The sequence below is a fragment of the Aristolochia californica genome, unplaced genomic scaffold (genome assembly GCF_029961685.1).
Source record: "Aristolochia californica isolate CCGP_79_NKW_82.1479 unplaced genomic scaffold, dmAriCali1.0.hap1 SCAF_1, whole genome shotgun sequence".
Classification (NCBI taxonomy): Eukaryota; Viridiplantae; Streptophyta; class Magnoliopsida; order Piperales; family Aristolochiaceae; genus Aristolochia; species Aristolochia californica.
In genome coordinates this window covers 60,923,746-60,939,477 of record NW_027181770.1, presented here as the reverse complement: position 1 = coordinate 60,939,477, position 15,732 = coordinate 60,923,746, and the positions used below count along the sequence as shown (strand labels likewise).

The 15,732-nt window shown below is 39.0% G+C and overlaps 2 protein-coding genes across 2 annotated transcripts; one reads left to right on the top strand and one right to left on the bottom strand.

Annotated features, from left to right (window-relative positions):
- Positions 1–35: 35 nt before the first annotated feature.
- LOC137945797 (protein SIEVE ELEMENT OCCLUSION B-like) lies at positions 36–3,045 on the bottom strand. Its single transcript, XM_068791864.1, has 7 exons — positions 2,825–3,045; positions 2,527–2,637; positions 1,991–2,439; positions 1,783–1,892; positions 1,567–1,706; positions 972–1,454; positions 36–885 (listed from the first exon to the last, which is right to left on the bottom strand). The coding sequence occupies exons 1-7, from the start codon at positions 3,011–3,013 to the stop codon at positions 265–267; spliced, it is 2,103 nt and encodes a 700-aa protein (XP_068647965.1). The 5' UTR covers positions 3,014–3,045; the 3' UTR covers positions 36–264.
- Positions 3,046–10,810: 7,765 nt separating this feature from the next.
- LOC137945719 (leucine-rich repeat receptor-like serine/threonine/tyrosine-protein kinase SOBIR1) lies at positions 10,811–12,798 on the top strand. The gene has a single exon (XM_068791745.1). The coding sequence runs from the start codon at positions 10,843–10,845 to the stop codon at positions 12,718–12,720; it is 1,878 nt and encodes a 625-aa protein (XP_068647846.1). The 5' UTR covers positions 10,811–10,842; the 3' UTR covers positions 12,721–12,798.
- The last annotated feature ends 2,934 nt before the right edge of the window (positions 12,799–15,732 follow it).

The window sequence follows — 15,732 nt, the reverse complement described above, 5'->3', positions numbered from 1 at the left end:
CCAAGGCTACACAGCATCATGAACCAAACTTTACTCAAATGTAGCCATATTATTATCACATTCTTAAATGGAAACGAAGAAAAAATACAGTAGCACACCAATGTTGACATCAAAGTGTCAAGAAACAAACAAACAAGCTCCTACAACTTTCGAGGCATCTCTTCCCTGATATCATATATGTGGCCAAGGGAAACTATCCTGCTTGAACCACACCACACAAAATTACTGTAATACCTATTGTGTACTACGAATCCATCATGGGCCTCAATCAGTGCAGCAGCGGTAGAGGATGTACTTCTCCATGGGGCGCTTGCACTCCGCGCAGACGACCGTCTCCATGGGAAGCTTCCCCGTGTTCCCCGGAAGGATAAGGCGGGTGCAGTGCTCATGGGTCTGGTAGGGAAGAAGGGCGTTCCCCAGTGCCGGGAGGAAGCCCTCCAGTTCAACGCTTTCCTTCCAGTTATCGTACTCGTTCAGGCAGTCGACGATTTTCTTGCCGTGGGATTTTACAATCTCCGTCGATCCCCGGCTGATAAGTGCCCACCCTTCGTCGCTGCCGTCGAAGCTCAGCATCGTCATCACCTCCTGCATGATGGGGTCGTTCTCGATCGTCCGGCCGTGCTGCATTTTGGAATGCCACATGCTCTCGAGGCGGATCCAGAAGAACCACATCATCGCCAGGTCTTGCCAGTAGCCGCTCAGGTTCTCTTCGGCGATCGTGTTCACGACTCTTCGAACTCGTTGGTTGGGGTTGCTCTTGCCGACGTAGATCAATTCGAGGGCGATTCTCGCCTCCTGGGCCACTCGCTTCATGACAGTCGTGAATCTCCTGATCCACGCGATGTCTTCTCCTCCGTACAGGCAGACGAATCGACCTTCCTTCACCTGTTCATGGAGGAATTGGTAACAAAATTATCACAGATGATTCCATAAAATTACCCCAACTTGAGCAGAAAGGCATATTATCATACCCATGACAGTATCATGGGATCGATCTCATCGACCAGGAATTCGAGCCTCCATGTCTCGTCCTTCCACAGAGCTTCCTCCCTGTTGCTGGAGAAAGGGTAGGCCAGACTTCCCCATATCCACATCATATGGATGGCATTCGGGCACACGACTTTCCCCTGGGGGTCCAAAACCACAAGCAGTGGCCTCTTGTCGAAATGCCAGACGTCTCTGATGTACTTGATCACGGCTGGGTCTAGCAGGGAAGGGTGGTAAAGGGAATACCAGGGCATGAGAGCCACATTTCTGTTGAAGGCGTCTTGCTTGGCTTCTGTCCATTCACCTCTGTCTGTTACAGGGAGCCACACCACCTCGTAGTTCCTCTCCAGCTTGCCCTGCTGTGTGTCATTGTAGATCTGGGCGAGCACATAAACCTCCTCGTTGGAAATGTCAAGGTCCGAAATAAACAAAATCACTATCTTTCTCCTCAGGACATCCACATTAACCTACAGGTTCACAAAAAAAAAAAAAAAAAAAAAAAAAAACACACTCGGTGGCTTAGTCTTTCAGTCATTCAAACCAAAGGTAGGAAGAAGACGATTCTGGTTCAGAACAAACCCTTCTTTTGGTGAGTCCGTCAAGCAGTGGAAGATCATCTTTGGAGTAAATTAAAGCCCTCAGGATCTTAATGTTGTCGATGTGGACAGTCTCGAAGAGACGCACAAGCGTTTGGTAAGCTTCAACATGTTTCTTCTCAGCTACAACAGCTCAATCATGTTAGTCTTTGATCACTAGAATCTAAAAATCTAATTCTCCTCTTGTGGTTTTACTAACCAATGTGTTGATGGCAGAGATTCAGTTGCTTTAACAGGTGCTCATGGATATTGTTGACCTTATGAGCCAAACTGGAAAGCTCCCAGACTTCAGTTGTGGAGGCTATGTACCTGCAACCACACCCAGAAACGAAAAACGTAAAGACTTAAATCTTGCTCACTTTGTTCCAGAGAAGGAGAAAGTTCAGTAGGGATGGTGGTGGCCTTACTCATGCCCAATACCAATGAGTCCGATTATCTGAGAGGCACAAGCCACAACGCTCCGAATGGTCCAGTAGACGGCAGTGGGAATGTGAGTCATGGCAATGGTCATGGACTGCGTGTCAGGTGTAATGTACTCAGCGGGGAGCTCCTTAATCGCTATGATACACTTGGTGACATCGAGCATGGCCTTGATGAGGGTGTTGAGAGCGTCCAACCTCGGCTTGAGAACTTCCGAGTGTTCCAGGATTTCTGGCAGCTGCTTCAGGGCAGCCACCGATTTGGCCAGGGGATTGACAGTATGAAGCTGTGCAGTAAGCCAAAACTCCCCATAGCTCACAGCAAAGGCAGCCAAGGCCATGACCACTTTTGCATCCCATGAGTAGCTCGAGAGTGTGTTGAACACTGCCACAGTTGTTGCATGGGGTTCTCCACCTCCAGTGCACTTGCAGGTTACCTATCATCAAGAGCAGATCAGTTGAAGACTGCATCGACATTATTCACAAATGAAAGAGAAGATTCTTGATGCAACCATTCCAAATACCTCGCAAGAGATCCTGTGGATGGTGAATGCAAGAGCTTCCAGCATTCCGACGAGTCCGGCTCCATTTTGGTGAATCTTGTCTTCCACCATCTCAACTTGGGCATGGGGGGCCTGCATTGAGTACATAAAAGAGGTAGTAACAAAAATTAGCTTAAGCTCACACCTGTAATTGATTTCAATCTTTTAGTGGATTCTGCAGGATGAATCAAATGGTTTTTGTGGCCAAATAAAGTTGATCAAATTATAAATATGCAAAAAAAGAAACAAGAGAGCTACGATCTTCGAGTAAGAATATTACTACAACGATGGTAGGAGTTGCCCTTTTCAGGACGTCTTCAACGATATTAAGGAGAGGCCTGGCATCGACATCCCGACCATCCGGCGAGTGGGTGGCCAGAATTTGCTTCATCAGTACGCTGTCATCCGACGATGAAAACATATGGCGGTCGCCCTTGATCAGATGTGCCTTTTGCTGGGTCATTGCCATTCTTCCACCGAGCTGTTTCTAGAAAGAGAAGGTTGCAAGTAATGCTCTGCGTTCGTTGAATGAGGGAATTGGAGACTGCCAAGCTTTTATAGTGATCGCCAAGAAGAAAAGCCATAAAGGCAGAATGAATCACTTCCTTGCTTCTAACAAGAGGTAAGCCTTTGTCTGCTAGGACAGGATCTTTTTTCTCTTTACAGAGGTAAAGATCATGCTCTCGTGATACATGCTCTAGTATCACTAACCTAGAAGAATAATCCATAGGAGAGCAGTACTTCTGAGACATTGATCAACAATCCCCATCAAATGTAATTTCTAGTCAGAAATTTCTCACTCTTGCCCAGTTTTTGTTTGAACACTGTGGAAGAATTTCTGAGCCATGTCTTAGGCGCCATTCATTCGTGTGGAACCCACATAAATGGGCGGTCCTGATTCCATTTCATGCTGAGATACGGCTCAAGATGCATTAACTATGGCTAGCACTAGCTTACAGTAAGTGAGAAAGTAGGAGGATGTAAATAGAAAAGCGAAAGTACCACTTCATTACTCTGAATGGGACACGACAATCTCAAAAGGTTAAAGAGGAATTAGAGAAGAATTTCTGCCTGCCTTCAGTTTAAAATCCTCTTCGAGAAAAGCTGTAGATATAGTTTAATTATCCTGCAGGAAGCATATCCATTTTTTTCCCCACTGTGAAGCTCTATGACGCCATAATGTAGTGACCTTGCAATCAGGTGAGCTCCTGTTTGTTTATTTGCCCAAATGAGACACTCAAAAGGATCTCCATGGAAAGGAACAGATTGCAGTCATTTGGATTAAATTTTGGCTACAAACTGTAACTGCATTAACCAGCACTGTATGGCTTTTCTCCTCTTAATCAATCAGAGCCCGAGCTTCCACCTGCTGCTGTTCCCATTGAGCAGAAGCCAGATCCACCCAAAGCAGACGAGGATCTGGGTCTGGGAAAAAGAACATGTGTTGCTGAATCCAATTTAATATAAGCATCTTGGTAGAAAAAGAAAGAATAGGTGTTCGGCAAATCAGAAACAAAAAATCCAATCAGATACTTTAGAGTTTGGGGAGGAAAAGAAAGAAGAGATTCTGAAGTATAGACTCTGACCACCATTACCCCTGTGTAGCAGAACTTTGAGTAACTGAAATGAAAAACGGTCAAAGGAGCATTTTGTCATACATCTGGAAGACACTCCTGTATGAATTTAGTAATGATAAAAGGAAAAGTTCAGTGGTGAACTTCTTATGGAATTTGTTTACGAAACATCTGAAACTAATTGAATTGAATTCAAACATATCATGTCGCTTTCCCTGTTAAGGTCATATTAATGCCTTTTCCAATAAACGTTGTAAACACTTTTCTAGCTGGAAATTCTTACTAGGAAACTTATATAATTTTTCATGTTAGATTTACGAGTCAAGATGACCCAAAAAATTATATAAAATTTTTTTTGAATAATTATTTGACAATTGATGTTGTAATACTTTCAACACAAACAATTTTCTTTAGTAATTTTGTATTTTAAATTATATTTTACTAAAAATTTATCAATTAACTATGGTAATGTATAAGATTGATTATTTATTTTCCACTTGAAAAAGGCACTAAAGGGTCTATTCAATTTGCCTTGGGAATTTCTATAATTTTCTATGTAATTTCATTGTAATGGACTAATAGTATTTTATCTCAAGGTTTATAGGAAAAACATTTCTAACTTTTCCTTGGGAAATAAATTTCTTACCTAGGGCACTAAAGGGACCAAAGTTTTTATTTATTTTTATATCATTTTACCTGAATTAGTATTTAATACTTATCTATGAGTATGATAGATCAGTTTATCTTTAGTGTTACACATACATCCATTTAAAATATGAAGTAAATGCATGGTTCAAAGTTCTTATTTAATAGTTATTCATAATATTATGTTTTAAAGTTTATTTTAATTTTTAATAAATAAGGTTAATTTACGTATTTTATTACTTAGATATGTCCAAAGGTTCTTATTTAATACTTAATTATTTATAATATTCACACCATCATATTACATTTTCATGTAGTTTGAAATTGATATCTAGTGACATAATTAATCGGTGAATAGAATATGGGGGGGCTAGTGCACATTGTAAGTGCGGAGGGAAAGTGGATTACAATGTAAAGTACTTTCCTTGGGGAAAGTGAGAAGGAATATAAAGTACTTGTTTGTGTTAGTGTGCGCAATGAAAAGTGCAGTATAAAGTACTTGTTTGTGTTAGTGTGCACAATGGAAAGTGTGGTGTAAAGTGCATATAGATTATTTATTAAATAAAATATTTTGATATATATGACTTTCAGAAAATTAAATTAATATTAGTTAATACATTTCATTTACGTTGCGCACTAACAAAGCCTATAAGTTATTTAACGTGTAGTATTAGAATATATTAATATCAGAATTAATGAAAACTATATTATATTACTTAATGATTATATTTTATTATAAATTAATACAATAATTACGTGCGACTAGAATAAATTATTAAAAATAAAAATATAACATTAGTGAATATGATAAATAAATAAATTATTTTTTAATAACATAAGATATGTTTTAACATTAAAAACCACTAATTTAATACAATAATAAAAAATTAATATAATAAATATATATATATATATATATATCAATACCATAATATATTTTATGTATTATTAATTAATATTATATTGTCACAAAAGTTAAAACCATGGGTTTAATTAATTATAGCAATGGGATAATTAAACCAAAACAATTTATCAAATATTTTTTTTAACAATATTATAATTATGACTATTAAATCACTAATTTAATGTAGTAATTATAAAATAAATATTAAATAAATAAAAATTATGAATTATTATTTTTACAACGATGGAGGCAACGGGCAACGACGATGGAGGCGACGGGCCAATGGGCAACGACGGCGGAGGCCGCGCTCCGTCGGTACGCCAATAGGGAGAAGAAAGGGAGGCTGAGAGGCTTTGCGACAGAGGCTCAGCCTCTCGTGCTCTGCGATGAAGGTCGAGAGGGAGAGGAGTGGGAGGCCGAGAGAGAAGAGAAATTGAAAGTCGCACAACAGAGGGCAATTGAAATCGCCGAAGGTCGTGAGCGACTGAGAGAGAAATTTTTTTTTCTCTGAAACCCTCGTTCAACAAGCTTCCTTCTCGACAACCCGAGCCCAAGATGTAATTAAGCGATGGTAAGTGAATTCAGAGCTCGACCCTCTGAATTCACTTACCATCGCTTTATGCCTAAAATGGGGGGAAGCGAAATAGATATGTATTTCACTTTCCCCTTCCACTTACGTTGCATACTAATGCATTTTGACTCCATTTACCCAACGTAAGTGAAATACGCTGCGCACTAACAGGGCCTATCAAATTTGTTGACTCAACTTAACCAAACTCGGATTGGGGATACGCACAACTCAGCTCAGGTTGGGTTTATGTAAACCCAAATCCGACCCGATCTTGTTCCCCATAATCTGGTTCACCCCGTTCATCCCCAGTAAACCTTATTTACTCCTGACCCGTCCAAGTAAACCTAACTTTAAACCTAAACTTGATGGAGTTTTTTCCGATCTGCAGCAAACCTAACCCAATCATTATTAGTCTGCAAGCCCGATTACATTTCAACGAGATCATTGTATTATAAAGGGAATTTTACCAAAATAATAGTTTGAAAAAACTTATTCCTGAAAACAACGATGATATCAAATTATTTACAAAAATACCGAACTTTGACCAGTCTATTGTATATGTGGAGAGTCAAATGCGACACGTAAGCTTTGACTGCTAACGCGTCGCCATGTCATGAATGCGATACCGTAGATTAACACATCGTATGCCACATCATTATAGTTGACATGTATTCTGCCACGACATTACGTGATAAAATTTTGAATAAATTTAAAAAAAATCAAATACACTTTTTATTACCTTATATCTAAAATAATAAATTATTAAAAAATTTTAATAAACAATTAAAAAATTAACCCTTACTTATTTAACACCATTTAATATCAATTAAAATAATTATTAATTAAAAAAATTATCGTTACACTTTTTATTTCTTCATATTTTAAAAAATAAAATAAAATAAGTAAATTAATTAGATTTAAAATATTTATAAATTAAAAAATTTAAAAAAAGTTATTTTAGAGTTTAAAAATACAATTTATTTGTATACTTTTTATCACCTTATTTAAAAAATAATAATATTTACAAATTCTAAATATTTATAAATAGAAAAAATTTAACTCTTACCCATTTATTTTGGATTTAAAATATTTATAAATTTAAAAAATCTTACTCTTAAGTCTTACCCATATATTATCGATTTAAAATATTTAAAAATTAAAAAAATATACAAAAAAGTTATTTTTGAGTTTAAAAATGCAATTTATTTGTATACTTTTATCACAATATTTACAAAATAATAATATTTATAAATAGAAATAATCTAACTCTTACCCATTTACTATGGATTTAAAATATTTATAAATAGAAAAAAAATTCTTTTAAGTCTTACCCATATATTATCCATTTAAAGTATTTATAAATATAAAAAATTTTACTCTTAAGTCTTACACATATATTATCCATTTAAAATATTATAAATTAAAAAATATATACAAAAAAGTTGTTTTGTGTTTAAAAATATAATTTATTTGTATACTTTTTATCACCTTATTTACAAAATAATAAATTATTAAAAAATATTTTATTTAATTAAAAATCTTACATAACTTTACAATAATTTTAATTTGGCAGAAATTTCATTAACATAAAATCAGAAATTAAACAGTAAATAAAAAAATCAATACAGAAATTATACACTTAAATTCAAATCGACATTATAATTAAATACAATAATTAGATTCAATTAACAAAAACCCTAAAAAATCACCTCATACATCGGCTTCTGAAATTCAAATTTGGGTTTGGAAGGTGAGTAGGGCTTCGGTTTTGAGAGAAGGAGTGGCGAGAGAGTGAAATGATATGGTATTAAGAGAGGGGGTGGCGAGAGGATGAACAGAGGGGAACGGAGAATAAGAACGAGAGATGAGGCTTAGACGAAGAGAGAGCGGTAGAGAGGGGGGCGTTGAGGGCGAGGGCGAGCGGTGACAGCAGAGTAGCGGTCATGGGCGAACGGCGACAACAGGAGTGAGGGCGAGAGGAGAGAAGATGAGATAGATCAAAGAAGAAACATTAGAACGAAAAAAATATAAAGGAGGGCTTACGTGGAGTGAGCTGACGTGGTAAAAAATAACGGGGCAAAGAGGGAAATTAATAATGACATGTCAGATGAAGTATAAAAATAATGACCTAGTAGCCTATGTGTTCAACTACCATACTGCAATGATGAGGCATTGACACGTAAGCAGTGAAAGTTTACGTGTTGCCTTTGACTGTCCACATGTACAATGGACCGGTCAAAGTTTGGTAATTTTGCAAATAAATTGAAGTCGTTGTTGTTTTCATAAATAAGTTTTATGAAATGGTATTTTGGTAAAAAGCCCTATTATAAAGTAATTCATGAACCACCGTGGTCGGTGCATGGACGTTTGACTATGTGATGTCTTTACTTCCGAGTCAAAGTCTACATGTGGAGTTTCAAATTTTTATGATTAATCAACTGATTCACTTCACCCGGAAGGTTCCATCGTCTCTGGACAGCGGGATTTTTTTCTTGTTTGAGACTATCTCAGTTATCCCAAACGGCTATCGTAGCATCAATCTCAATTGTCCTATCTATCTCAGTTGTCTTATCAATAGTTATCTTCATCGTTCCATCATGATCGGACGGCTAACATAACCGTTTGGCAAGTTTTTCACCAGCTTTTCTTATCGGATCAGCCATGCCAATTTCGAACTTGAATATAAAACTGGAAAAAAAACACTCATCATAATTTCCATGTCGACCCGTCTCAGGGTTCGTTGACTCTGGCTCTTGACTCCGGCCAGAGATATTCTTGCCGCTGGTGGGACCGGCCGAGTGGAATCGCGAGAATGACCTCCAATAATGTTACACATGAACTGACGATATTAACCCCTCCTGCCTCAAAAGTCTATGCATGGCCTTGTCACATGAGACAAAATTTTGTGCACTACGACACGTCGTGGACCACGACACTTGGACCAGTGTCTAAGGTAGCAGTAAAACTCTTGGTAAGGATTTCCAAAAGTAATTATATTTTTAAAACTAATAATTTAGCAATATATTTTAAAAATAATTAATTTGTTAAAATCTAAAATGATTAATTTTAATTAAATCAACTAATTAAAACAAAAACACAAGAGGTTAGACGATCCTCTCTGGTCTCCTCTGATCTTCATCACGGTGGGTCGGCCAGTTCCTGCGTCAATATTCCGTTTCTACATTTTGAAGTTATATTCTTCTTCGTTCCTGGTGATATTCTCTTGCTTACTCGTCTCATCTAAAACCATCTCAGAGATACGTTAAAGTCTTGCTTCAATTCTTCAATATTCTCTGATCGCGTTCTCACTCTGCAGAGGTAGTTTTTTGTTTCTTGCAGTGGCTGAAGCTGGTAACAAGAGGAAAACGATGAAGGGATTCATCGTCAATGACAGCAACGCATTTGGCAATTCCATTAATTCTCGTTGGATGTCTCTTCGAATCAACACACAAAATGCCATTTTTATTCTGGTCAAGTAAATCGGGAGCAAAAGGAGACAGATTGTGGATAACTTTGACGGGAAGCATCACATGAACCAGACAGACACAGGCCAATAAGCGTATTAACACCATTAATTCTGTTTGTATTTCTCGTTGGAGGATCAGTAGAGTTCATTAATGGTAGCTAGCTGAAATGGGGGAAAATAGTCTTTGTTCAATGGATTGCGCAGGCGACTGACGGAGGAAGCTGTACAGAGCCGAAATGATCTTCCGGGAATTCTACGAGCTCCTCAACGAACTCATTGATAATAACCATCCAAATTTGGATGAGCCAGGAATAAACACCTTCGAATTTTAATTTTTCTTCTAAGTACTATTAACGGTGTTACCTAAATTATCCTTTATATTTAAATAACAAATATAAAAAATAGTAGTTTACGTCTATCTCAACCATCCGATGATGATCAACGGCTATCTCAACAGCAATCCGTGGTTGGGATAACTATTGATTATGATTGGATGAATGAGATAATGTTTCGCATGTTTCGCACCAAATAACTTTTCATATCAGATCAATCTTCCAATACCCCATACCCTAAATATACCTGATATGGTACCCGGTACACCCACTAGCAACCCATAGAGGCAGACACAAGGGATATTTCGGCCATTGCACCTCGAGAATATAATACCCCATAACGACACGGGGAAGTATAAATCAGTTTGACCAAGTGATGATATTGTCGATAAATCGATTGTATTTAACATATTATTTTATTTTAGTTAAGTAAGAATAAACTATATGGCCATTGATTTAGACTCTTTACCAAAGAAGGAAAATATGACATATGAGAATCATTATGGATAATTAAGTCAATTCACTTTGCCACTTCCGTCTCCGTCGACCCGACTGCGACGGTCTCCTGTCTCCACTGTCGAGTCCAGTCTATGAACGAAGGTTCCAATCAATACGGGAGAAATGGCAATCGTTAGATTTCTCTGCATCTGATTGAACCGATACTAGCGCTAGTCGGACCCATTAAACCGTGTGAAGTTTTCCACACGACACCCACCTTATTTAAAAGTCTATCTCCCCTCGTTTTCCAATACAGCACACATTTTCCGGCTGAGAACCAGTTTCCGGACGGTTTCTCTGCTGCCGGCATGGCGACGGCGACGCTGACACTTCTTTGCCTTATGCTCCTCTCCGTCGCTTCATCTTCTCATGGATTGAGTCTCGTTCAGTCGGATTTGGACGCCTTCGTGGCGTTGAGAAAGAGCATCGGTCTTCCGGGTCAACACCGGTTCCGCCAGCCCTGCGCCTTCGCTGGTGTTTGGTGCTCCGGGGAAAGAATCATCAAAATTGTGCTGAATTCGCGACGGCTGAGTGGATTCATTCCGCCGGCGATTGGGCGACTCACGGAGCTCAGGGAGCTCTCTTTGGCGAACAACAATTTGTCCTTCAGGCTCCCGTCTGAAATTGCGAATTGTCGGAAGCTGGAGTTGTTGAATCTTCGTCATAACAAACTCTCAGGTGAGGTCCCGCAGGATATTTCATATCTCGTCGCTCTGCGCTCTCTCGACCTCTCGCAGAATGGATTTTCTGGGGACCTGGGCTTCCTTACGCATTTTCCGAATCTTGAAAATCTGTCCCTCGCCGACAATTTCTTCATCGGTAAGGTGCCACCGTCTCTGCGCTCTTTCCGCAATCTCCGGTTCGTGAACCTCACCGGAAACCGCCTCCAGAACAGCTTCATCCCGGGGATGAAGATAGAATACTACAACGACGAGAATACTCTTGCTCGTCCCCGGCGGTACAGATTGGCGGAGAACTCTTCCGGTAGTACTCGTGGATCAATCGCCCCACGGTCGAGTCCAAGGAGCAACAACAGAAGCATCTCCGTCGCTCCGTCCGCCGGTCCTACGACGCAGGTCAAACCCAAGAAGCACAAGAGGCCCGTATCGAAGTGGGTCTTCGGGTTCGTCGGTGGATCCCTCTCCGGGATTTTATCAGGTATTTTGCTCTCTCTGCTGTTCAGACTCGTGATGAACTGTATACGAGGGCGGCAGAAGGTCTCCGGCTTGGAGATCTTCAGCCCTTTGATTAAGCGAGAAGAAGACCTAGAATTTCTGGAGAGAGAAGACGGGTTGGCAGCACTGGAGATCGTCGGCCGTGGGGGTTGCGGGGAGGTTTACAGAGCTGAGCTGCCGGACGGAAGCAACGTGAAACTGATCGCCATTAAGAAGATCATCGCCACCACTACGAACGAGGGAGTCGACCTGAGCGAAGAAGACAGCAAGCTGCTCGGCAAACGAATGCGGCAAATCCGATCGGAAATCCAAACCGTGGGGCACATCCGGCACCGGAATTTACTGCCTCTCCTCGCCCACGTCACCCGCCCAGACTGCCATTTCCTGGTCTACGAGTTCATGAAGAACGGCAGCCTGCAAGACGTGCTGAGCCAGGTGACCGAGGGGCAAAGGGAGCTGGAATGGACCGCCCGCCACCGAATTGCTTGCGGGATCGCGGCTGGGCTGGAGTACCTCCACCTCAACCACAACCCTAGAATCATCCACCGCGACCTGAAGCCGGCCAACATCCTTCTAGACGACGACCTGGAAGCTCGGATCACCGACTTCGGACTGGCGAAAGCGATGCCGGAGCTGAATACCCACATGACCACCTCCAATGTCGTCGGCACCCTGGGGTTCATCGCGCCGGAGTACCACCAGACGCTGAAATTCACAGAAAAGTGCGACATCTACAGCTTCGGGGTGCTGCTGGCGGCGCTGGTGATGGGAAAGCTGCCGTCGGACCAGTTCTTCCAGCACACGGAGGAGCTGAGCTTGGTGAAGTGGCTGCGGAACGTGATGACCTCCAACGACCCGAAGCGCGCCATCGACCCCAAGATGGTGGGGAATGGGTACGATGAGCAGATGCTACTGGTGCTGAAGATCGCCTGCTTCTGCACGGTGGAGGATCCTAAGGAGAGGCCCAACTCTAAGGATGTTCGCACCATGTTGGAGCAGGTGAAACACTGAAACGTTTAGGGGGGCTAGTGCACTATTTACATAGTGAAAGTATGAAAGTGAATAACTTATTTGTGTTAATGTATGCAATGGAAAGTGTAATACAAATTACTTGTTTGTGTTAGTATCTACTATGTAAAGTGCAATGTATTTGTTTTTGTTAGTATGCATAATGAAAAGTATGGAGTAAAGTACGGAGATATTATTTATTAATAAAAAATTTTAATAGATCTGACTTTTAGAAAATTAAATTAATATTAGTTATTTAATAAAATATATTAAATATAATAATTAAACAAATGCTTACTTGTATAATTGTAATCAAATTATAATTTTGTAATATCTAAATATGAAATAGTTATATAAAAATGATATTTTATTATATAAAGTTAGTCTATTAGTAATATCAAAATAATATTAATTTATTAACTAAATATATAAAAATAAAATAATTACACGAATACTTACTTTTATAATATAAAAAAACTTAATGCAATTATTATTTTAAAAGTGTATAAATTCTCACTCTTAAACTATTCATTATCCAATGTACTACGTAAATAGCGTAATAATAAAAATAAAAATAACACAAATATAAATCAATCTAATATTTAATATAAAAAATCTACAACTGTATATACAAAATATAACCAAAAATATTTAATTTCATTAAAACATAATAGTCACTAATTTTGCCACATCTGGATTGTTAATACATCTTGAAAATACGCTAAAGACTTATTTGAGTGTCCACATCATATTCAAAATCGTCACTACTATCACTATCTTCATCTTCATTTGGATTGTTATCAATGTTCTCCACCAAAATCATAACTTGAATCATGTGCCTGAGGTCATGATTTAAAAGACTTCAACTAGTACATTGCCCATGACTATTCATCAAAAAATAAAAAGATAATTTTTGTACAGAGTTAATTAATCCCACCTGCCACAATAAAAATGATTCTTTTTCTTCTTTCAATGGAAAATTATGGATAAGCCATTGTGCAACTAATTGTTTATACCATATCCACTTTAACCTACATTAAGAAATGAAATAGAGGATTTCCATATCCTAGATGAACAAAAAAGTGTTCACATCAAATGGTGTGAATTCACCTTCACTCATTTAATGAGTAAATGGAGTGCAAGTGTGAGTAAATGGAGTGCAAGTGTGTTAGGGTCCTGGACGTTAAATACCTATGTCTTCCACTTCTAACAAGTCAGTCTTTTGGGTAGTACTGCGATGCTGCGGTTGGGCCAATGCCGCTGCGTTGCGCGCATAGGCTGGTAGGTCGAGCCGCTGTTGCGATGGTGCGGTTGGGCCAGTGTCGTTGTGCCACCGTGGTCGTCGGCTCGTGAAAGTAGAGTGTGATGTTATGGTCCTGGGTTAAGTACCTAAGTCTTCCGCTCCTAATAGGCCGGTCTTTTGGGTAATATTGGCTAGGTGCTTAACAAAGTGAACACCTTAGGGGGAGTTAGTGCACATGACTCAGGACATGATCTTCATGCGCATTATGCAGTTCATGTCCTGGTGTCGTTAAGGGGCGCCGAAATTCATGTCATGTACATGAATATACATGAATCAAGAGTTCATGACCCAAGCGTAAACGGCGGAAAGCGCTTTTCGCCCGATTTTGAGAATCATCTACATGACTCTCGTGCGGGGCTGTCTTTCGGGGCTCTCTTTGCCGCACACCTCTCTGCCATTGCATTCCCGCAACCCTCTCTCATTCTCTGCTCCCTCTCTCGTCTCCATTCCCGCAACCCTCTCTCGTCTCCATTTCCCGCAGCCCTCGCTCGTCTCCGTTCCCGCAGCCCTCTCTCATTCCCGCAACCCTCTCTCATTCTCTGCTCCCTCTCTCGTCTCCATTCCCGCAGAGCACGGGAGGTCGAGCTCTCTTGTAGAGCTTCTCGGCCTCCCTCTCGGCGTACCGTCGGAGCGCCGCCTCTGTCGGCATTGCCCGCCACCGTCGCCTTTGCCTAGCCCGTCCTCGTTGCCCGCTGGCTCACTGTGGAGGAAGACGAAGATGTTAAATTTTTCCTAAGTTAGGAAAAATTAAACTATCTTCATAAAAAATCATTAATTTATAATTTTTATTTATAAAATAATTATTTTTAATTTTACAATTACTATATTAAAATAATGATTTAATATTCATAATTAAAATATTGTTAAAATAAATATTTGATAAATTATTTTGGCATAATTATCCGATTGCTATAGTTAATTAAACCAATGGTTTTAAATTTTGTGATAATATATTATTAATTAATAATACATAAAATATATTATGTACAAATATATTGTGTGTTAAAGTTATGATTAGATTAATTTTTTCTCTTAAAATATTCATTTTTAGGTTAAAGTATATCATATGTTATTAATAAATTAATAACTTAACGTATTACTTTCGTTTTTTTATTTATAACGTTATTTATTTATTATTTGTAATTAATCATATGCGTATTTCATTGGCTCATGTAATTACCATATTAATGCACAATAAAATATCTAATTCAATTAATAAATATATTAATATATTTAATTATACATGAAATAACTTATTCGTGTAGTAATAATGGTTGTTTTAACTAATTTGGGGTTTAAGGATTATGTTGTAATTAAGTGCACTATAAAGGTTTAGAGATTCTCTTGTTTTTTATGTTTTTCTCATGTTGGGGCACTAACACTGGAAACTGTTTTTTAGTGCACATGAAGTCGTCAACACTAACACCAAGTGCGAAGATGATCTTCATATACATGACTGACATGATCTTCATGTTGGATATGAACTTGATCTTCAAGAATCCATTTGGGGCACTAACCCCCCTTAGTGAATTCATTTTCACTCCGAACTTACATATGGCACTAACGAATTTTTGTACACTTTACCTAGTGCACTATATCAATTTCTGCATGTACTCAGAGATTGTTAGAGGCTCAAAATTCGTCCTATTGTGGTTGGGAAGGACTCTCTTATAGATTTAAGTCCGTGTGATGGAGTCCTCCTGTTCAATGCC

Coding starts and splice junctions, on each gene's coding strand:
- LOC137945797 (XM_068791864.1), bottom strand. CDS start 3,013: ATGGCAATGACCCAGCAAAAGGCACATCTGATCAAGGGCGACCGCCAT. Junction 1,707..1,782: donor TCTCTGCCATCAACACATTG/GTTAGTAAAACC, acceptor GAGCTGTTGTAG/CTGAGAAGAAACATGTTGAA. Junction 886..971: donor ATCCCATGATACTGTCATGG/GTATGATAATAT, acceptor CTCCATGAACAG/GTGAAGGAAGGTCGATTCGT.
- LOC137945719 (XM_068791745.1), top strand. CDS start 10,843: ATGGCGACGGCGACGCTGACACTTCTTTGCCTTATGCTCCTCTCCGTC.